The 24,308-nt window shown below is 39.1% G+C and overlaps 3 protein-coding genes and 1 non-coding gene across 4 annotated transcripts; all 4 read right to left on the reverse strand.

Moving 5' to 3' along the window:
- Nucleotides 1-396: 396 nt before the first annotated feature.
- LOC123748247 (uncharacterized) lies at nt 397-4,093 on the reverse strand. The gene is made up of 3 exons (XM_045730445.2): nt 3,926-4,093; nt 1,469-2,288; nt 397-893 (listed from the first exon to the last, which is right to left on the reverse strand). Coding segments are annotated over exons 1-3 (1,269 nt in total). The 5' UTR covers nt 3,927-4,093; the 3' UTR covers nt 397-445.
- A 2,069-nt stretch (nt 4,094-6,162) lies between these two features.
- Nucleotides 6,163-11,100, reverse strand: LOC123748243 (uncharacterized). Its single transcript, XR_011229259.1, has 3 exons — nt 9,653-11,100; nt 7,210-8,030; nt 6,163-6,661 (listed from the first exon to the last, which is right to left on the reverse strand). It is a non-coding gene; the product is annotated as an uncharacterized protein (transcript).
- A 244-nt stretch (nt 11,101-11,344) lies between these two features.
- Nucleotides 11,345-15,606, reverse strand: LOC123748242 (uncharacterized). Its single transcript, XM_045730433.2, has 3 exons — nt 15,452-15,606; nt 13,565-14,384; nt 11,345-11,818 (listed from the first exon to the last, which is right to left on the reverse strand). Coding segments are annotated over exons 1-3 (1,269 nt in total). The 5' UTR covers nt 15,453-15,606; the 3' UTR covers nt 11,345-11,370.
- Nucleotides 15,607-16,484: 878 nt separating this feature from the next.
- Nucleotides 16,485-21,707, reverse strand: LOC123748236 (uncharacterized). The gene is made up of 3 exons (XM_045730426.2): nt 21,339-21,707; nt 18,011-18,830; nt 16,485-16,999 (listed from the first exon to the last, which is right to left on the reverse strand). Coding segments are annotated over exons 1-3 (1,284 nt in total). The 5' UTR covers nt 21,340-21,707; the 3' UTR covers nt 16,485-16,536.
- Between the last annotated feature and the right edge of the window lie 2,601 nt (nt 21,708-24,308).

Here is a 24,308-nt window from a genome sequence, read left to right on the forward strand (position 1 = left end):
TATGTATGTATATATATATATATATATATATATATATATATATATATATATATATATATATATATATATATATATATATATATATATATATATATATGTATGTATGTATATATATATATATATATATATATATATATATATATATATATATATATGTATGTATATATATATATATATATATATATATATATATATATATATATATATGTATGTATATATATATATATATATATATATATATATATATATATATATATATATATATATATATATATATATATATATATATATATATATATATATATATATATATATATATATATATATATATATATATATATATAAAACGAAACAATAATGTCTCTTAAAAATTTCACATAAGGCAAAAAACTCGAATTATTTTAAAACCATTTTATTACATTACTGGACACTACGACCCGATGGCTTACGGCTGAATCAGGTCGACAAAAGTAGCAAGGAACCGAGATCGAAAGATTTTATTATTTTCCATCATTTTTATTGTTTTCTGACGAAATTTTTCGAACATCTTCGGGACATCTTCTTCCTTCATGTTGATCATATCAGGAAAATCTTCAGCTTTGCCCAATTGAATCGTTACCGACATTGTACCGAAGAGCAGACCGTATTCCATCTTGTCTCTGACCTCCTGATGGAGCTCCTCCAGGGTGAAGGGCATGTCAATCCCCCCGGCCTCCATCACACCCTGGAAGGTGTCGTAGTAGGAGGAGAGGAAGTCCCGCCAGTTGGCCTTCCTGTCGTTGCCGTGGAGGCTGGTGTAGAGGAGGTAGTTGAGGTCGGTGGCCGGGGAGGCCACACGGTTCAGTTGGAGGTCAAGGAGCATCACCTCAACGGGGTCACCATCCTTGTTGTACCTGTTATAATAAAAATGAGTTAAGACCTAAAGGTTAAACAATAGTAAACGAACAAGTCCACAACGGCCGTTGTGAGATACAAGTGATGATATATCGTGATGATAAACCGTGATTATATATTACGCTATTTTGATTTCTCTGTTTATAAAAGTAATAGTGTAAAACTGTATGCAATTTGGAGAACTAAATACTTGGCTTATAAATACATATGTATGACACAAAGTTTGCATGAACTCATTGGTTTAGTCGGTACGGTCTTCAGTACACCAAGGGGGTAGTACTGGGCGGCGGGGATTCGAATCCTGGTCGGGTCAATAGAGTTCTTTGAGACACAAATATTTATGTTTGATCTTCGGTTAGTTTTGATAAGGTAAAATTTTGAATTTGAGGTTGAAGTTCATCATCCACTTCAGTTAAAGAGACTTCAAGTAGTTTACTAGCAATTAAGTATATAATGCAGATCTGACCAGCGTGGAGACCAGTCCAAAACTAGCCTGGAGCAGTTATATGTAAATAGTTTTGTAGAAGCTCCATTCTTTAAGGATAGTAGAGTCAGGGTCTTGATTTCCAATCACCTGAAGAGTAAATTGTTGTTCCAGCAGTCACCATGGCATATGACGTCGAACTTGGGATTTCTGACCAGCTGGCGAAGTAAAAGATCAGCAAAATTGTTCTTGTGTTTGGCCAGCCACTGTGCTGCTACCTCGTAGCCTTCTATATCACGCAGTATCTCCTCACCGGCCGCCATTGGGCCAATACACATATCATTATATAATTGTTTAGTAGTATCTGGGAAACTAATCCAGTCAACTTTAATAAGTGTGAACCTGTCTGCCAGGTCTTGCTCTGGTGCCGTGGCCTTCAGCAGGAGGGAGGCGGCGTGGAATCTGGCCAGCTCCTTCAGGACGAGGGTGGTGTGGGCCACGTCCATTCCCTTCTTGCAGTCAAACATTATAAACCCACGTGAGCGGAGGTCCTCCAGGAAAATCATCTCTTTTTCTATTTCTAATGATGTGTAAAACCACTTCGCTACTCTTAAGCTATGAAGACCACGGACCGTCAGCTCACCGTTCAGTAGAGGAAGAATGTCCAGGAAAAATTCTGATTCTTTCTTAAATATTGCTGAAAAAAATTCTGACATGCCGACTTCAACAGCTCGCTTAGGATTGAGTTTGACAACGTAAGAGGTAGTTTGCTCCTTCCCTGCCAACAAGAACTTGACATTGACGCTGGTGACGATGGTGGCGTAGTTGTCGCCCTTGTTAGTAAAGTCCTTAACGCTCCACGAGACGAAGTCGGCCTCATTGCCCTTGTCCGCCGTCAGCGCTGCCTTCACGTGAGCCTCAGTTATGTTGTCCTGCGGTCTGGCAGCTCCTGCGTCTCCTGCACTCGCCACTATGGAAGAAAAGTATGTTACTTAATACACACGGGCAATATCATCCTGGAACTCAATAACAAAACGCAATAATATAACAATTAAATGTAACAACGATATATTGAATTCTACAATGCTATCCTCCATTGATGACCGTCATTCTCAGGTAGAAAACTGGAGTTGGATTATTATACACTAAACTAAAATCATGTAACATGCACTCTCCATTCTTGTTACATCGAAATCATTCAGAATTAATCGACCATCACTTTTGAACGAACTTTAGGCCTCTAGTGTCTCGCATTACATAATGAAATTCTCATAGGTTTTACTGGCAAACCCTAACTTCAAGTATTTTTCGGTTCATATATAGTAATAAGGAAAACTAACTTATTATTCACGATTCGTTCAGAGAGTATAAAGGTCAGAAAAGGTGGCTAATGCTGTCTATATCTACAAAAGGGAATGTCTCTTTGGTTATGTATGTGAGACCAGATGCTTGGGGATTCACCCATATTTGTCGAGAAAATGATTTCAAGGTATGCTTAAATTGAGTGCATTAAGAAATAATAGCATTTATTAATAGCTTTTCCCCATCTGATATTTGTTGTGTGATAAGTATGGTGTTTCCCGTGGAGTTTTTCGTGATTATAATAATTTATTTTCAGGCTGTGCTGAGCCTACATCCATATAGGCAATTGCTGGTGAAGTGTTATAGTTCTGTGTACGCCAGGCGGTGAGCCCTGGAGATGCAGGTTCGAACCCTGGTCGGGTCAGAGAGTTCTTAGTGATTTAGTGCTTGGGGGCCATTCAAGTTCTCTCACAATTGTAGGTTCAGTGTGGCCCGAGCACTGATGAACCAGGATTTGATGATAAATTATGCTCAAAATGCACCATGTGAGTTTCCGAGGGATTGGTTATCCATTGCTCCCAGTTACTTAGCTGGGAGACTGACCAATCCTTATAAGCAATCACTTGTTATGGTACTGTGTACGATGGGGTGTATCCGGCGTTGCTCGGGTCTGTCTGTATCACATCTGTCCATCTATCTATCCCTCCATTTGTCTGTCTGTTTATCTATCTTCCTATCTATCCGTCCGTCTATCCATCGATCTCTCTATTTTTCCATCTATCAAGCCATCTTTACATTTGTTTATCCACCTATCCATTTATATATCCATCAATCTATGCAACTATCAATCTATCCATCTTTCCCTCTATTTATCCATCTATCCCTCTTTTTATCCATTTATATATTCATCTATCCATCCATCTACTCATCTTCATTCATGTATCCCTTTCGTTGTGGGGGTCTGAATAAGATCCTGGCACGCTGTTCCCCTTTCAATTATGGCTACCCTAACCAGCCTATGTTCATTCCTTTTCCCAGACCATTTCCTCTGCCAATTCTAATGTATAAAATACATTAAGACAGTTACTAAACTTGCCCAGTACATTTGGCGTCGAAGCCCTCAATTTTCTCAATCTACCCAACCTTCCACTAACCACAACAGGTTAAGAATATTGTTAGCGAACAATGTTGTTCACTAACAGAAATCGAATACAGACACGTCTGTACTCTGCACTAAACTGAATATGTAATACAATTACCTGAAAGGGCAGAACACTATAATGTTATTGACACCAAATAACTTACTACTAAGATGCGTCGACCGACGGTCGAAGGACAGTTCTTGTCTTTTTAATGGTCTAATGGATGAAGAGAAGTGAAGCGCTCTACAGCACAAAGAAGTGAATATTTGCACGAGACAGCAGGGAGGTGTTCCGTCCCTTACCGTTCACACCCGTCAACTGGCCCCGTCCGCTTTTGAACAAACTCCAGGGGGTAGCTCTTAAGGGTGCCTGTCTGTCTTCTCTACCTATATTTTTATTATTTCCTGCTCAACTGTGTCCTAGTTTGCAACTTGAGGAAGAGAAGATGAATATTTCAGTTTACTTCCCCTTCATCTTACTGAAGCAGGAAACAGTTCTTGCAACATGGTGCAAGTTGACAACAATTGCAGGGACACAAATTCTAACCACTGGCAACCCTCCAAACAGGGCCAAAAAATATGTTCGTTTATCTTTCTCTTATAGACTCATTATAACATTTCGTTTAAAGGTGCAGTTAAGTAAATTAACAAATACACATTTAAGTGTCTTTCTAGTTGTTGACACAATGCTATCAGCCGTTGTTATGACGTTGTTATGTTAATCATGACAACCTTCCTTCCCTCCTGTCAGCCTGCCTGCCTTCATACCAGCTTACTTGCCGTGTTGCCCTCCTGCCAGCCAACCTGCCAGCTTTCCTGCCATCTTACCTGCCGGGTTGCTAGCCTGTCTTCCGTCATGACAGCCTGCCTGCCATCATACCAGCGTGCCTCACAGCCTGTCTGCCAATCTGTCAGCCTTCCTGCCAGCCTAGCTGACGTCCCGCCTGCCGTCCTGCCTGTCAGACTATCTGCTGTCCGGTCAACCTGCTTGTCATCCTTCCATCATGCCTTTCAGCCGGCTATCTTGCCTCCCAGTCTGCCTGTTTTCCTGCGGTTGATTTGTCAACCTGCTTGCCCTCTTGCAAACGTACCTCCCTGATTGTCATGCTGCTAGCTGGCCGTTCTACCAGCCTGCCTAATTTCCTGATGGCCTGCCATCCATATCTCTTGCCGCTATGTCTGCCTGCCTACCTGTCTTCCGGCCTACCATCTTGGCTTCCTGTCAGCCTGACTGCCTATTTGGCTATTTTCCTGAATGTTTTCCTGAATTATATATATATATATATATATATATATATATATATATATATATATATATATATATATATATATATATTATACACGTGATGATATATATATATATATATATATATATATATATATATATATATATATATATATAAATATATATATATATATATATATATATATATATATATATATATTATACACGTGATGATATATATATATATATATATATATATATATATATATATATATATATATATATATATATATATATATATATATATATATATTATTAAATATGACCGAAAAAGTAAGATTAATAATTCTAACACGAATTTTCTCAATCTTTCGTACATTTCTTTTCACTATTGGAGGTAAATCAAAAATCAATTCTCCAAAATTCATTTTTATTTCTAGTCTGACGCGACACGAGCGCGTTTCGTAAAACTTATTACATTTTCAAAGACTTTAGTTCACAAATACACAACTGAATAGAACTTACGCATCTCCGATTTTATATCTACATTTGAGTGAGGTGGAAGGGGTGATGTGGCATTAACACAAGACAGAACAAGATGTGGCATTAATAGGGTATTAATTTCATCAACACAAGACAGAACAAGAAGTGGTATTAATAGGGTATTAATTTCATCAACACAAGACAGAACACGAAACAATGGATATTGAATAGAAGTGTTTGTAGAAAGCCTATTGGTCCATATTTCTTGATGCTTCTATATTGGAGCGGAGTCTTGAGGTGGGTAGAATATAGTTGTGCAATAATTGGCTGTTGATTGCTGGTGTTGACTTCTTGATGTGTAGTGCCTCGCAAACGTCAAGCCGCCTACTATCGCTGTATCTATCGATGATTTCTGTGTTGTTTACTAGGATTTCTCTGGCGATGATTTGGTTGTGGGAAGAGATTATATGTTCCTTAATGGAGCCCTGTTGCTTATGCATCGTTAAACGCCATATATATATATATATATATATATATATATATATATATATATATATATATATATATATATATAATATATATATATATATATATATATATATATATATATATATATATATATATATATATATATATATATATATATATATATGCCACATAAGGCAAAAAATGTCTCATAAGGCAAAAAACTCGTTATATTTTAAAACCATTTTATTACCTCACTGGACACTACGACCCAATGGCTTACGGCTGAATCAGGTCGACAAAAATAGCAAGGAACCGAGATCGAAAGATTTGATTCTTTTCCATCATTCTTATTGTGTTCTGACGACCTTTTTCGAACATCTTCGGGAAATCTTCTTCCTTCATGTTGATTATATCAGGAGAATCTTCTGCTTTGCCCAATTGAATCGTTACCGACATTGGACCGAAGAGCAGACCGTAATCCATTTTGTCTCTGACTTCCTGATGGAGCTCCTCTAGGGTGAAGGGCATGTCAATCCCCCCGGCCTCCATCACATCCTGGAAGGTGTCGTAGTAGGAGGAGAGGAAGTCCCGCCAGTTGGCCTTCCTGATGTCTCCGTGGAGGCTGGTGTAGAGGAAGAAGTTGAGGTCGGTTGCCGGGGAGGCTACACGGTTCACCTGGAGGTCAAGGAGCATCACCTCAACGGGGTCACCATCCTCGCTGTACCTGTTATAATAAAAATGAGTTAAGACCTAAAGATAAAGCAATAGTAAGTGAACAGATCCACAAGGGGCGTGATGAGATACACGTGATGATATACAGTGATGACATATCAGGCTATTTTGTCTCATGTGTGTATTAAAGCAATAGTGTATTACTGTATGCAATTTGGAGAACTAGATACTTGACTTATAAATACATATGTATGACATAAAGACTGCATGAACTCATTGTTTTAGTCGGTACGGTAATCCGCACGCCATGGGGTAGTTCTGGGCGGCGGGGATTCGAATCCTGGTCGGGTCAATAGTGACACAAATATTTATGTTTGAACTTCGGTTAGTTTTGATAAATTAAGATTTTGAATTTGAGGTTGAAGTACATCATCCCCCTGAATTAGAGAGGCTTCAAGTAGTTCACTAACAAGTATATAGTGCAGATCTGACCAGCGTGGAGACCAGTCCAAAACTAGCCTGGTGCAGTTATAAGTAAATAGTTTTGTAGAGACTCCATTCTTTAATGATAGAAGAGTCAGCATCTTGATTTCCAATCACCTGAAGAGTAAATTGTTGTTCCAGCAGTCACCATGGCATATGACGTCGAACTTCGGATTTCTGACCGAGCTGGCGTAAGAGAAGATCAGCGAAATTGTTCTTGTGTTTGGCCAGCCACTGTGCTGCTACCTCGTAGCCTTTTATATCACGCAGTATCTCCTCACCCGCCGCCATGGGGCCAGAACACATATTATTAAAAAGGTTTTTAACAATATCCGGAAAACTCGTCCAGTCAACTTTAATAAGTGAGAACCTGTCTGCCAGGTCTTGCTTGGGTGCCGTGGCCTTCAGCAGAAGGGAGGCGGCGTGGAGTTTGCCCAGCTCCTGCAGGACGAGGGTGGCGTGGGCCACGTCCATTCCCTTCTTGCCGTCCAACAATTTAAACCCACGTGAGCGGAGGTCCTCCAGGAAAATCATCTCTTTGTCTTTTTCTAGTGATGTGTAAAACCACTTCGCTACTCTTAAGCCTTGAAGACCTCGGACCGTCAGCTCAACGTTCAGTAGGGGAAGAATTTCTTGGAAAAATTCTGATTCTTTCTTGAATATTGAAAAATAAAATTCTGACATTCCGAGCTCAACAGTTCTTTTAGGATTGAGCTTGACCACATAAGAGGTAGTTTGCTCCTGCCCTGCCAGGGAGAACTTGACATTGACGCTGGTGACGATGGTGGCGTAGTTGTCACCCTTGTTTGTAAAGTCTTTAACGCTCCACGAGACGAGGTCGGCCTCGCTGCCCTTGTCCGCCGTCAGCGCCGCTTTCACGTGAGCCTCTGTTATGTTGTCCTGCGGTCTGGCAGCTCCTGCATCTCTTGCACTCGCCACTATGGAAGAAAAATATATTTCTTCATACACACCGGCCATATCATCCTGGAACTCAATAACAAAACGCAATAATATAAAAATTAAATGTAACAAAGATATATTGAATTCTACAATGCTATCCTCCATTGATGACCGTCATTCTCAGGTAGAAAATGGAAGTAGATTATTATACACTAAACTAAAATCAACCCGCATGCACTCTCCATTCTTGTTACATCGAAATCATTCAGAATTAATTGATCATCACTTTTGAACGATTTTTAGGCCTCTAGTGTCTCGCATACATAATGAAATTCTCACAGGTTTTACTGGCAAACCCTAACTTCAAGTATTTTTGGTTCATATATAGTAATAAGGAAAACTAACTTATTTTTCAGGAACGTTCAGAGAGTACAAAAGTCAGAAAAGGTGGCTAAAGCTGTCTGTATCTACAAAAGAGAATGTTTGGTTATGTATGTGAGACCAGATGCTTGGGGATTCACCAATATTTGCCGATAAAATGATTTCGAGGTATGCTTAAATTGAGTGCATTAAGAAATAATAGCATTTATTAATAGCTCTTTCCCATCTGATATTTGTTGTGTGATATGTATGGTGTTTCCCGTGGAGTTTTTCGTGATTATAATAATTTATTTTCGGGCTGTGCTGAGCCTACATCCATATAGGCAATTGCTGGTTAAGTGTTATGGTTATGTGTAGGCCAGGGGGTGAGCCCTGGAGATGCAGGTTCGATCCCTGGTCGGGCCAGAGAGTTCTTAGTGATTTATGGCATGGAAACCATTCAGGTTCTCTCACAATTGTAGTTTCAGTGTGGCCCGAGCACTGATGAACCAGGTTTTGATGATAAATTATGCTCAAAATGCACCATGTGAGTTTCCGAGGGATTGGTTATCCATTGATCTCAGTTATTGAGCTGGGAGACTGACCAATCCTTATAAGCGATCACTTGTTATGGTACTGTGTACGATGGGGTGTATCCGGTGTTGCTCGGGTCTGTCTGTATCACATCTGTCCATCAATCTAATCCTCCATTTATCTGTCTATTTATCTATCCTCCTATCTATCAATCCGTCTATCCATCCGTCTGTCTATCCATCGATCCATCTATCAAGCCATCTCTCCATTTGTCTGTCTACCTATCCATTCCTTTATATATCTATCTATCTGTTCAACTACCAGTCTATCCATCTATCCCTCTATTTATCCATCTATATATTCATCTATCCATCCATCTTCTCATCTCTTCACTCATGTAACCCTTTCGTTGTGGGGGTCTGAATAAGATCCTGGCACGCTGTTCCCCTTTTAATTATGGCCGCCCTGACCAGTCTATGTTTATCCCGTACCCCAGACCATTTCCACGGCAAATTCTAATGTACAAAAATACATTAAGGTAGTTACTAAACTTGCCCAGCATATATAGCGTCGTAGCAGTCAATTGTATTAATCTACACAACTTTCCACGAACCCCAGCTGGTTAAGAATATTATTAGCGAACAATGTTGTTCACTAACAGAAATCGAATACAGACACGTCTGTGTACTTTGGACTAAACTGAATATGTAATAAAATTACCTGAATTTGCAGAACACTATAATGTTATTGACACCAAACAACTTACTACTAAGATGCGTCGACCGACGGTCGAAGGACAGTTCTTGTCTTTTTAATGGCCTGGTGGATGAAGAGAAGTGTAGCAACACAAAGTAGTGAATATTAGGTGTACCACACGAGACAGTAGAGAGGTGTTCCGGCCCTTATCGTTCACACCCGTCAACTGGCCCCGTCCGCTTCTGAACAAATTCCAGAGGGTATCTCCTAAGGGTGCCTGTCTGTCTTCCCTACCTATATTTTTATTATTTCCTGCTCAACTGTGTCCTTGTTTGCAACTTGAGGAAGAGAAGATGAACATTTCAGTTTACTTCCCTTTCATCTTACTGAAGCAGGAAACAGTTCTTGCAATATGGTGGAAGTTGACAACAATTGCAGGGACACAAATTCTAACCACTGGCAACCCTCCAAACAGGGCCAAATAATATGTTCGTTTATCTTTCTCTTATAGACTCATTACAACATTTCGTTTAAAGGTACAGTTAAGTAAATTAACAAATTCACATTAAAGTGTCTTCCTAGTTGTTGACACAATGCTATCAACCGTTGTTACGTTGTCGTTATCGAAGAGTTTATTTAATATTTGTGATTTAATACTGTTGTAATATATCTCTCGTAATTTTTGAGTTACTCCTACTATCTGGTACACACAGAGTGGTGCATGTGTGTGTGTGTGTGTGTGTGTGCACCCGCCCGAGCAGAGAGTTGTTTAAGATATACATATAAAGCATTATTAATAGGAGTGAGACAGCCCAGACTTGACCCATGGATCTTTCTCTTGCAAGAAAATTAAATTAGAATTGCGAGAGATAAGTTAACTAATTTTCACCGTCTGATAATTGGCGATTACGTATTTCCGTTTGATTCAGAAAAGTCATTCTAGCTCATCATATCACAGTGTCCTGAGTTATTGAACTTCAGTAATGGGCAGAGATGAAGGTCTTCGTTAATTACTGCATGTTGGATATATCTAGAAACATATTTATTCGGCTAATCATGCCAACCTGCCTTCCCTCCTGCCAGCCTGCCTGCCTTCCCCAAAGCTTACTTGCCGTGTTGCCCTCCTGCCAGCCAACCTAGCAGCCTTCCTGCTATCTTACCTGCCGCGTTGCTAGCCTGTCTTCCGTCATGACAGCCTGCCTGCCATCATACCAGCGTGCCTCACAGCCTGTTTGCCAATGTGTCAGCCTTCCTGCCAGCCTAGCTTACGTCCCGCCTGCCGTCCTGCCTGTCAGACTATCTGCTATCATGTCAACCTGCCTGTCATCCTTCTAGCCTGCCGTCTTGCCTGTCAGTCAGCCATCTTGTCTCTCAGTCTGCCTGCCTGCCTGTGATTGATTTGTCAACCTGCTTGCCCTTTTGCAAACGTACCTCCCTGATTGTCATGCTGGTAGCTGGCCGTTCTACCAGTCTGCCTACTTTCCTGATGACCTGCCATCCATATCTCTTGCCGCTATGTCTGCCTGCCTGCCTGTCTCCCGGCCTACCATCTTGCCTTCCTGTCAACCTGACTGCCTATTTGGCTATTTTCCTGAATGTTTTCCTGAATTTCCTGTATATATATATATATATATATATATATATATATATATATATATATATATATATATATATATATATATATATATATATATATGCCACATAAGGCCAAAAATGTCTCATCAGGCAAAAAACTCGATTTATTTTAAACACATTTTATTACCTCACTGGACACTACGACCCGATGGCTTACGGCTGAATCAGGTCGACAAAGACAGCAAGGAACCGAGATCGAAAGATTTGATTATTTTCCATCATTTTTATTGTGTTCTGACGACTATCTTCGAACATCTTCGGGACATCTTCTTCCTTTATGTTGATTATATCAGGTGAATCTTCAGCCTTGCCCATCTGAATCGTTACCGACATTGTAGCGAAGAGCAGACCGTAATCCATCTTGTCTCTATACTCCTGATGGAGCTCCTCCAGGGTGAAGGGCATGTCCCTCCCCCCGGCCTCCATCACACCCCGGAAGGTGTCGTAGTAGAAGGAAAGCAAGTCCCGCCAGTTGGCCTTCCTGATGTCTCCATGGAGGCCGGTGTAGAGGAGGTAGTTGAGGTCGGTGGCCGGGGAGGCTACACGATTCAGTTGGAGGTCAAGGAGCATCACCTCAACGGGGTCACCATCCTCGTTGTACCTGTTATAGTAATGATGAGTTGTGCACTGTTATTATAAATTAATTATTTATGCACTGTTGCCTAAACACAAGTCAACAGTTCATAAAAGTACGTATTTATGTATGTATGTATGTATGTATGTATGTATGTATGTATGTATGTATGTATGTATGTATGTATGTATGTATGTATGTATGTCTGTATGTATGTAGACAAAACCACACACTAGAAAATGAAGGGACGACTACGTTTCGGTCCGTCCTGGACCATTCTCAAGTCGAATGTGATTCTTTTCCATCATGGTCTGTCTTGGACCATTTTCTTGTGTGTGGTTTGGTCAACATATTTCAGCCACGTTATTGTGACTCCTCGTCTACATATATATATATATATATATATATATATATATATATATATATATATATATATATATATATATATATATATATATATATATATATATATATATATATATATATATATATATTAGTATATTTTGGTAGCAGTCTTTCCTGTAGACATATATTATTAAATATGACCGAAAAAGTAAGATTAATAATTCTAACACGAATTTTCTCAATCTTTCGTACATTACGCTTCACTGTTGGAGGTAAATCAAAAATCACTTCTCCAAAATTCATTTTTATTTCTAGTCTGACACGACACGGGCGCGTTTCGTAAAACTTATTACATTTTCAAAGACTTCACAAATACACAACTGATTAGAACTTACGTATCTCTGATTTTATATCTACATTTGAGTGAGGTGGGAGGGGTGATGTGGCATTAACACAAGACAGAACAAGAGGGGATATTAATAGGGTATTAAAAGTATCAACACAAGACAGAACAGAAACAATGGGTATTGAATAGAAGTGTTTGTAGAAAGCCTATTGGTCCATATTTCTTGATGCTTCTATATTGGAGCGGAGTCTTGAGGTGGGTAGAATATAGTTGTGCAATAATTGGCTGTTGATTGCTGGAATCAACAACCAATTATTGCACAACTCACCTCAACCCACCTCAAGACTCCGCTCCAATATAGAAGCATCAAGAAATATGGACCAATAGGCTTTCTACAAACACTTCTATTCAATACCCATTGTTTCTGTTCTGTCTTGTGTTGATACTTTTAATACCCTATTAATATCCCCTCTTGTTCTGTCTTGTGTTAATGCCACATCACCCCTCCCACCTCACTCAAATGTAGATATAAAATCAGAGATACGTAAGTTCTAATCAGTTGTGTATTTGTGAAGTCTTTGAAAATGTAATAAGTTTTACGAAACGCGCCCGTGTCGCGTCAGACTAGAAATAAAAATGAATTTTGGAGAAGTGATTTTTGATTTACCTCCAACAGTGAAGCGTAATGTACGAAAGATTCAGAAAATTCGTGTTAGAATTGTTAATCTTACTTTTTCGGTCATATTTAATAATATATATATATATATATATATATATATATATATATATATATATATATATATATATATATATATATATATATATATATATATATATATATATATATATATAGTATATAATATTTGTATGTTTGAACTTCGGTTAGTTTTGATGAGGTAAGATTTTGAATTTGAGATTGAAGTTCATCATCCACCTGAGTTAAAGAGACTTCAAGTATATAGTGCAGTCCGGACCAGCGTGGAGACCAGTCCAAAACTAGCCTGGAGCAGTTATAACTAATTAGTTTTGTAGAATCTCCATACTTTAAATATAATAGAGTCAGCATCTCGATTTCCAATTACCTGAAGAGTAAATTGTTGTTCCAGCAGTCACCATGGCATATGACGTCAAACTTGGGATTTCTGTCTAGGTGGCGCAGGAGAATATCAGCGAAATTGTTGTTGTGTTTCGCCAGCCACTGTGCTGCTACCTCGTAGCCTTCTATATCACGCAGCATCTCCTCACCCGCCGCCATGGGGCCAGAAAACATATCATTAAACATTTTTTTAGCAATATCTGGGAAACTCATCCAGTCAACTTTAATATGTGTGAACCTGTCTGCCAGGTCTTGCTCAGGTGCCGTGGCCTTCAGCAGAAGGGAGGCGGCGTGGAGTTTGCCCAGCTCCTGCAGGACGAGGGTGGCGTGGGCCAAGTCCATTCCCTTCTTGCTGTCCAACATTTTAAACCCACGTAAGCGGAGGTCCTCCAGGAAAATCATTTCTTTGTCTTTTTCAAATGATGTGTAAAACCACTTCGCTACTCTTAAACCTTGACGACCATTGACCGTCAGCTCAGCGTTTAGTAGAGGAAGTATGTCTTGGAAAAATTCTGATTCTTTCTTGAATATTGCTGATAAAAAATCTGACATGCCGAGTTCAACAGCTCGGTTAGGATTGAGTTTGACCGCATAAGAGGTAGTCTGCTCCTGCCCTGCCAGGGAGAACTTTACACTGACGCTGGTGACGACGGTGGCGTAGTTGTCGCCCTTGTTTGTAAAGTCCTTAACGCTCCAAGAGACGAGGTCGGCCTCGCTGCCCTTGTCCGCCGTCAGTGCCGCCTTCACGTGAGCCTCTGTTATGTTCTCCTGCGGTCTGGCAGCTTCTGCGTCTCCTGCACTCGCCACTATGGAGGAAAATATATAATACTTCTTACACAAATGTAATAACATCTTTGAACTCAATAACAAAACGCAATAATAGGAGCATTAGATATAACTATGCTATATTAAATTCTACAGTCGGATCCCCCATAGATGACCGTCATTTTTTAGGTGGAGGACTATACGCTAAACTAAAATCCTGCCAAATGCACGCTCCATTCCTATTACATCGAAATCATTCAGATTTAAACGACCATCACCTTTGCATGAACTTTAAGTCTCTAGTATCTCGCATACATAATGAAAATTCTTACAGATTTTACTGGCAAATCCTAAGTTCGAGTATTCTTGGATCATATATAGTAATAAGGCAAACCTAACTTAATATTCAGGATCGATCAGAGAGTTTAAAGGTCAAAAGAGGAGGATAAAGTTGTCTTTGTCAACAGAAGATAAATGAAATGATATATACAGAAGATATTTGTTTGGTTATGTGTGTGAGGCCATATGCTTGGGGTCTCACCCATATTTGCAGGGAAAAATTATATAATAATGATTTATGCACTGTTGCCTAAACACAAGTCAACAGTGCATAATACAAGTCAATTCGAGGTATTGAGTGCTTTAAGAACATACTTCACATTATGTCTGGAAAGGTGTAACTTTATAATTGCTTAGGGTCGACACCCTGGTGCCACTAATATCCTGTGTGACTGAACTCTCGTTGTATGTGAAATAATAAATAAAACCAATTATGGTGTTACAAATGCACCATGTCAGTTTCCAGGGATTGGTCCTTCATTGATCACAGTTATTGAGCTGGGAGACTGACCAATCCTTATAAGCAATCACCTGTTATGGTACTTTGTACTATTCCTCTGCAAATTCTAATGTATTATGTGTAAAACATATCAAGGTAGTTACGAAATTTGCCAGGTAAATTTGGCGTCGTAGCCCCCAATTTTCTACATCTTCCCAACTTTTCACTAACCACAACAGGTTAAGAATATCCTTAGCAAACAACGTTGTTCACTAACTGAAATCGAATAGAGGCAGAACACTATATTGTTATTGAGATCAAATAGCTTACTACTAAGATGCGTCGACCGACGGTCGAAGGACAGTTCTTGTCTTCTCAATGGCCTGGATGATGAAGAGAATGAAGCAACACAAAGAAGTGAATATTAGGTGTACCGCACGAGACAGCAGGGAGGTGTTCCGTCCCTTACCGTCCACACCCGTCAACTGGCCCCGTCCGCTTCTGAAGCTAACTCCAGGGGGTAGCTCTTTATGGTGCCTGTCTGTCTTCTCTACCTATATTTTTATTATTTCCTGCTCAACTGTGTCCTAGTTTGCAACTTGATGATGAGAAGATGAACATTTGAGGCTACTTCCTCTACTGAAGCAGGAAACAGTTCTTGCAACATAGTGCAAGTTGACAACAATTGCAGAGACACAAATTCTAACCACTGGCAACCCTGCAAACAGGGCCAAATAATATGTTCGTTTATCTTTCTCTTATAGTCTCTATATACCATTTCGTTTAAAGGTACAGTTAAGTAAATTAACAAATTCCATTTAAGTGTCTTCCTAGTTGTTGACACTATACTATCAACCGTTGTTACGTAATCGTTATCGAAGAGTATATTCAATATTTGTGATTTAATACTGTTGTAATATATCTCTCGCAATCTTTGAGTTACTCCTACTATCTAGTACACACCCAGAGTGGTGTGTGTGTGTGTGTGTGTGTGTGTGTGTGTGTGTGTGTGTGTGTGTGTGTGTGTGTGTGTGTGTGTGTGTGTGTGTGTGTGTGCACCCGAACGAGCAGAGAGATGGAATTGTTTGTGATAAATATATAAAGCATTATTAAAAGGAGTGAGGCTGCCCAGGCATAACCCATGGATCCCTCTTTTGAAGAAAATTAAATTACAATTGTGAGAGATAAGTTAACTAATTTTCACCGTCATATAATTGGTGATTATGTATTTGCGTTTGATTCAGAGAAGTCATTCCAGCTTTTCATAACACAGTGTCCTGCGTTATTAACCTTCATTAGTTGGCAGAGATGAAGGTCTTCGTTAATTTCTGCATGTGGGATATATCAGGAAAGCAAACAAATATTTAACTTTAGTAAATTTTAATTATATGTTTGTTTCTGCTTGCTAAACAATGCTAGTGACATCTTGGCTCCCGATGATTCAGGTCATCAAACAGGGCGAGGAACCGAGATCGAAAATCTGGATTATTTTCCATCATATTACTAGTAACTTGTCGTGTCTGTTCCAGTAAGTTTGGCATATTTTCTTTCTTCATGTTGATTACATCAGGCGCATCTTCCCTCTCGCCTTGTAACACCGGTAGAAAAAATGTAGCGAAGATGATTCCGTATTCCATCTTGTCTCTGTACTCCTGATGGAGCTCCTCCAGGGTGAAAGGCATGTTCCTTCCACCGGCCTCCATCACACCCCGGAAGGTGTCGTAGTAGGAGGAGAGGAAGTCTCGCCAGTTGGCCTTCCTGTCATTGCCGTGGAGGCCGGTGTAGAGGAGGTAGTTGAGGTCGGTGGCCGGGGAGGCCACACGGCTCAACTGGAGGTCAAGGAGCATCACCTCAACGGGAACACCGTCCTCGTTATACCTGTAATTGCAGAGCAAATTAAGGTAAATCTTATTATATAAAAAAAAAATCGTATTTTCCTAATTATAGGAGCTGTGTAAATATTTAAACAGAAACGTTGGTGTAATAGAACTATTAACTGAGCCTACTTGTTTATGCTATAAATTCGAGACAACGAGACTGTTGCATTTAGTTAATTTGTTTCAGGTAATGCAAGCACAAAATCAATCGATATAACTTTTAGATTTTGAAGGAATAATTTTTCCTTTTTCATTCTTGACATATAGTGAGCACGTAGAAGAGAGCTGCACGATCTAGAGTTCTAAACCTTGACATCCAAAAAGGGAAATCATTATTGTATATGTCATATGTTCCCTGAAACCTAAATTCAAGAAACGTATGTGTCGTACATCTTCTGAAGTGTTACCAGAGGCAACACTGCTAATTGTAAGACTGTAGAAAACCGTTCAGCACGAAGAAGTCAAGTTCAACGGGAATTATTTCACCATTCACTGTGCCCGTATGGTCATCTGTGCGACTGTTAGCATTTCAATAACAATTAGGTAAGGTGATTTCCCCTTATATTATATTTAGTAATGTATTTAGATAAACATGGAATTTACCATTAATTCAAGATCACATGTAACACTTCCTCATTAAATATTTACGGTCACCTGCTACTAACCCATAACGAGCCTCTTCAAAAACAGATCTTCTGAAACGGTGTTGACCATTGTACCTAGTGAAAAATTCTTCAAGTTGACATATTCCTAAAAGTATATTGCTTTTAGCCTTAAACTGGATTTTACTAAGGAAATTCGCCATCCAATCACGATAGCTTCAAGGACAAAAGTCCGATAGCATTTTGGAAACGATTTATTGATACGGCCAGAGGCGACTAGTCGGATGGTCAATATCTGAAGCCTATACAAGAGTCGTGATATTACTCCTAATTTTATACAAGCGAAATGGAGAATCAGTCACAGATAATAATTGAATAATAAACATGTCAACAACTCGATTTCCACTCACCTGAAGAGCGTATTGTTGATCCAGCAGTCTCCATGGCATAAGACGTCGAACTTGGAATTTCTAGCGAGCTGGAGCTCAAGAAGATCCATGCAATTGGTCTTATATTTGTCGAGCCACTGCTCTGCTCCCTCATAGCCTTCCTTGTTGTGTAATAATTCACTACTACACTGCATATAGGTAGAAATCATATCACTGAAATGTTTTTTAACGTTTTCCGGGAAACTCATAAAGTCAACTTTAATGTGTGTGAACCTGTCTGCCAGGTCTTGTTCGGGTGCCGTGGCCTTCAGCAGGAGGGAGGCGGCATGGAGTCTGGCCAGCTCCTGCAGGACGAGGGTGGCGTGGGCCACGTCCATTCCCTTCTTGCAGTCCAGCATTTTAAACCCAAGTGAGCGGAGGTCCTCCAGGAAAATCATCTCTTCGTCCTTTTTTAATGAAGTGTAGAACCATTTCGCTATCCGTAAACAGTCGAGTCCTAGCGTCGTTAGTTCAGCGTTGAGTAGTGGAAGGATTTCCTGGAAAAATTCTGCTTCTTTCTTAAAAATTGCTGCAAAAAACGCGGATAAAACTTCACCAGGAGGCATTTGGGGTTTGAGTTTAATCACATAGGAGGACGTCGACTCCCTCCCTGCCAGTGAGAACTTGACGCTGACGCTGGTGACGATGGTGGCGTAGTTGTCGCCTTTGAGGGTAAAGTCTTTAACGCTCCAGGAGACGAGGTCGGCCTCGCTGCCCTTGTCCGCCGTCAGCGCCGCCTTCACGTAAGCATTTGTTATGTTGTCCTGCGGTCTGGCAGCTCCTGCGTCTCCTGCACTCGCCACTGTGAATACACAAATGATGTATTTAGAAAATATAAATTAAATAAGTAGGTTATTTTAACATAAAAATAAACATATATAAATAAATGGTGCAGTGATACATGTATTCACGAATTATGTTTGAATTAATACATACATGAATTAGGTGAGGGGTTACATGTATACATTAACTGCGTGGGGATATACGCATGCATTAATTATGTGGGGATATATGCATACATTAATTGTGTGGGGATAAATCTTAACATTAATTGAGTTGAGAATGTATCTGTTTATGAATTGTAAAGGATTATATGTGCACATTTATACTTGTAAGGTGTGATGATAAAATTATACGTGAAATGGGTGGGGTTGCGTGCATACATAATTAATTTAACCCAGGCGCTGGTGGCTGAGTGGACAGCACACTGGATACGTAGTCCTGTTGACCGGGGTTCGATTCCCGGCGCCTGAGAACACACATGGGCAGAGTTTCCTTCACCCTGATAGGTCTGTTACCTAGCAGAAAATAGGTACCTGGGAGTTAGACATCTGCTACAGGCTGCTTCTTGAAAGTGTGTGTGTGTGTGTGTGTGTGTGTGTGTGTGTGGTGTGTGTGTGTGTGTGTGTGTGTAAAATGCTAGACAGTAATTAGTAACAGTTGATTGATTGACAGTTGAGAAGCGGGCCGAAAAGGCAGAGCTCATCCCCCTCAAGCACAACTAGGTGAATACATAAGTTGTATAGGATTTGATTAATACCAAAATTGTGTGACTTACGTGTATACATGTAATGAGAAAGTAGCATGCTGTTTTGTTGGATATTTATTCATGTAAATGTTTTTGTTGCAACAGTAAGCTAGCAGTCAATGTGGTGTTTAATAATTTTGCCGAGAGTGTGTATTATTACTGAACTCCTTTAATTTACACATGTTAATGTGATAATTATGAATATTATTAAGGATATCAGATGGATGTTATATGAACTAAATTTTATGATATTAAATCATAGTTCAACTTAATGGTTATTTTTTCTTCATTTGTATAATTTTACTTGTTGAATAATTTAGGAAATTATGCAGCAGGTGAGCTGGCGAAAGAGGAAAGTTGACAGCCTTAGACCATACACATGACTAAATACCCAAACAGTGGAGGTACCTAGGCCCATGGAAATAGGTATACACACCATTTGTGGAAATTAGCACATACATTCCTTCGGACGGAAAGTGATATATATGCTAAATTAGCGAAAATGAGCATATATTCACCGGCATTCACACATACAACAAGGAATAAATTTAACGTACATACACCCTGGCAGGAAATGGTTATACATAATGCAATACACAGCCACCGTGAACGTGGTGCCACATTACTACACTCCCTCACTGAAGGTCCAATACTTGTGACCGATAGAGAATACCTTCCAAGCTGAGCAACAGACTGCACCACCTGGTTCAAACACTTTATCATTACAAATAATGCAATCGCAAATTTTGTTGTCACAGCAGTTAAAGAAGCGTTAAAGCCAATAAATTATATTATTTGTATATAATGCGAATTATTATGTTAAAGAACACATATTAATTTGATAAATATGACTGTTATCAGTTAATTGAAACACTCGAAAGTCAGACAAACTGATACACTCACTTCATACTATTAGACTATATCATCTACTTTACTGCAAGGAAGTATGATGTACAGTGAACCATTACATCACAGTTCTTTTCAACTCGTTCCTCCTATACCATCTCCTAACTCATATCTCGTTCAGGTGTTATACAGTCAAACTGGCTTAGAGTTTTCTCATTTCATTCCTTCCTCTATTGCTTGCCAAAGACAATATAGGTGTTTTATTATAAATAAACGAGTAAACAATTAAATTACAAAAGAAGGCGTTAAAGGAGTACCTTGTGGGATGCAGGAGTTAGTGGAGAAATGGTTAAAAGAAGTATATGTAGCCACATCGATTTATTTGTGAGGAAGCTGGAGATCTTTGAAAATAGAGAAAGTGGAAAGAAAGGGGGAAGCTTGGCAAATAAATATTTGCATCATCATCTTTTTGATGTTGACCAGACCACACACTAGAAGGTGAAGGGACGACGACGTTTCGGTCCGTCCTGGACCATTCTCAAGTCTCAATCGACTTGAGAATGGTTCAGTACGGACCGAAACATCGTCGTCCCCTCACCTTCTAGTGCGTGGTCTGGTCAATATACTTTAGCCACGTTATTGTGACTCATCGCCTGCATCTTTTTGATGCTTTGGAAATATCCCAAGTTAGGATCAAAGATTAATAATAAAATCGAAGTGAGGTTGACCACAAGTGAGTGAGATATGAGAGAAGATTGACAGTGAACGAGCCCTTCGGAACCATCCTGGAGACCCGAGAGACGATTATTGTGCTCCTTTGTTTAAACAAATTTCGTTATGGATATTTTTAAACACATCTAAAAACACAGAGGTGGGTAGTAGAGCATGTTCACCACGGAAGAGATGTGCAACACACACACACAACAGCTAACTTACTTTGATGCTGATAAGATGGACGGCTAACGAGGAACTGCAATTTAGTGCACTGTGGTCTATGAGACTAATGCCAGCGACTGACAAGGTGAGTACTCCCACAACCGCCAGGAGTGGTGTCTCGCCCATTAACTAGGTAATATGAGGCTGGGGTCGCGCTTTGACGGACTTGAGGGTGAAGGTTTTCGTCCTGCTGCTACCCAGTTGGATACTGCCCAGTTGGTCTGTAGAAGTAACATGGTTTATAATAAAACGTGTGTGTATAGACAGAATCCTGTCCTCTCGGCAACCAGGTAACCCACAAAACACTGAAGATTTAAAGTGTATATATATACGTGACTAAAGAGCTACTAACTCCACCAACACTTTAAGCAGCAATTATCAGAATGGAACTCGCTGCTTTTCAGTATCTTTCGGGCATTAGATAACACTGGCAATAATTAGGACATGGCGGTCGTGTCATGCTTCGGCAACAGCTCTCGACCTTTGCTCATGTTATCTGACGCAGTCATGATGTTTTCCATCTCTAGACTGTTGCGTAAGTTGGTACCACAGACAGTTGTTTCATCCTTGCATGCGCTGGAAGCCGAAATCTTGTGCATGTGATGACTATTGAACGGAAGAATATTAGAAAATTAGGGTTGTATATGAAGTAGATGTAGGAATTTATTATATATACACTCACATTCACATCTAAAATATATATATATATATATATATATATATATATATATATATATATATATATATATATATATATATATATATATATATATATATATATATTATTAAATATGACCGAAAATGTAAGATTAATAATTCTAACACGAATTTTCTCAATCTTTCGTACATTACGCTTCACTGTTGGAGGTAAATCAAAAATCACTTCTCCAAAATTCATTTTTATTTCTAGTCTGACGCGACACGGGCGCGTTTCGTAAAACTTATTACATTTTCAAAGACTTCACAAATACACAACTGATTAGAACTTACGTCTCTCTGATATTATATCTACATTTGAGTGAGGTGGGAAGGGTGATGTGGCATTAACACAAGACAGAACAGGAGGGGATATTAATAGGGTATTAAAAGTATCAACACAAGACAGAACAGAAACAATGGGTATTGAATAGAAGTGTTTGTAGAAAGCCTATTGGTCCATATTTCTTGATGCTTCTATATTGGAGCGGAGTCTTGAGGTGGGTAGAATATAGTTGTGCAATAATTGGCTGTTGATTGCTGGTGTTGACTTCTTGATGTGTAGTGCCTCGCAAACGTCAAGCCGCCTGCTATCGCTGTATCTATCGATGATTTCTGATGATTTCGATTTCATCGAAGACATCATAAGAAGGAAAGTGAAAAGCCATGCAACCTCTGAAGAGACAACTAACACAACACCTATACCCCCTATTAGACTATTTTACAGGAACTTCTTTTCCACAGCTCATAAAACGGAGGAAAGGGTCCTGAAAGATATTGTTAATAGAAACGTTATCCCTACATACAAAAATCAGAGGATACAACTGACGATTTACTATAAAACCAGAAAAACGGCCAGCCTACTCATGAGAAACTCTCCAGACACAAAACAGAACGCTTTAAAAGAGACTAACGTCGTCTATGCCTTCAAATGCCCACTTGGGGACTGTAAGCTCCAAAAAACCCAGTATATAGGCAAGACAACAACATCTCTTTCTAGGCGTTTAACGATGCATAAGCAACAGGGCTCCATTAAGGAACATATAATCTCTTCCCATAACCAAACCATCGCCAGAGAAATCCTAGTAAACATCACAGAAATCATCGATATATACAGCGATAGCAGGCGGCTTGACGTTTGCGAGGCACTTCACATCAAGAAGTCAACACCAGCAATCAACAGCCAATTATTGCACAACTATATTCTACCCACCTCAAGACTCCGCTCCAATATAGAAGCATCAAGAAATATGGACCAATAGGCTTTCTACAAACACTTCTATTCAATACCCATTGTTTCTGTTCTGTCTTGTGTTGATACTTTTAATACCCTATTAATATCCCCTCCAGTTCTGTCTTGTGTTAATGCCACATCACCCTTCCCACCTCACTCAAATGTAGATATAATATCAGAGAGACGTAAGTTCTAATCAGTTGTGTATTTGTGAAGTCTTTGAAAATGTAATAAGTTTTACGAAACGCGCCCGTGTCGCGTCAGACTAGAAATAAAAATGAATTTTGGAGAAGTGATTTTTGATTTACCTCCAACAGTGAAGCGTAATGTACGAAAGATTGAGAAAATTCGTGTTAGAATTATTAATCTTACTTTTTCGGTCATATTTAATAATATATGTCTACAGGAAAGACTGCTACCAAAATATACTAATATATATATATATATATATATATATATATATATATATATATATATATATATATATATATATATATATATATATATATATATATATATATATATATATATATATATATATATATATATATATTGGTGTATACTGGCAGCAGGTTTTCTTTCAAACATGTTTCATTGAATATGACCGCATATTCTGTATTTATTATTTTCTGGTTTAGGGCTTCTATCCCTCTAACTATTTTCTTAGCATCAGGGCTTAATTGAAATAGGAGTTCTCCAAAACTCATTTTCGTACTTTTAAGGTGAAGAAAAGAAGTGATTTACTATAGAGTGTATTTACACTTTTTTATATAATTTGCACAACGTTTCGAACCTCCATGGTTCATTCTCAAGTGAACAGATCTTACAATGCTAGTTGATTTTATACTCGCACTGGGTCAGGTGATAATACAATAAAGGTGAAAACATGGGGGGATACATAAGGGATAAATGTGAGGTGAAACATAGAGGCTGCAGAAGGCTTATTGGCCCATACGAGGCAGCTCCTATCTAAACACAAAGATTAATCCAGTGTAATTGGCCTATTATGTAGGACATTGTCTTCTGTGTTGGCATCGATA

Source organism: Procambarus clarkii, chromosome 21 (assembly GCF_040958095.1).
Source record: "Procambarus clarkii isolate CNS0578487 chromosome 21, FALCON_Pclarkii_2.0, whole genome shotgun sequence".
Taxonomy (NCBI): Eukaryota; Metazoa; Arthropoda; class Malacostraca; order Decapoda; family Cambaridae; genus Procambarus; species Procambarus clarkii.

Coding starts and splice junctions, on each gene's coding strand:
- LOC123748247 (XM_045730445.2), bottom strand. Junction 894..1,468: donor AACAACAATTTACTCTTCAG/GTGATTGGAAAT, acceptor TTATTATAACAG/GTACAACAAGGATGGTGACC.
- LOC123748242 (XM_045730433.2), bottom strand. Junction 11,819..13,564: donor AACAACAATTTACTCTTCAG/GTAATTGGAAAT, acceptor TTACTATAACAG/GTACAACGAGGATGGTGACC.
- LOC123748236 (XM_045730426.2), bottom strand. Junction 17,000..18,010: donor ATCAACAATACGCTCTTCAG/GTGAGTGGAAAT, acceptor CTGCAATTACAG/GTATAACGAGGACGGTGTTC.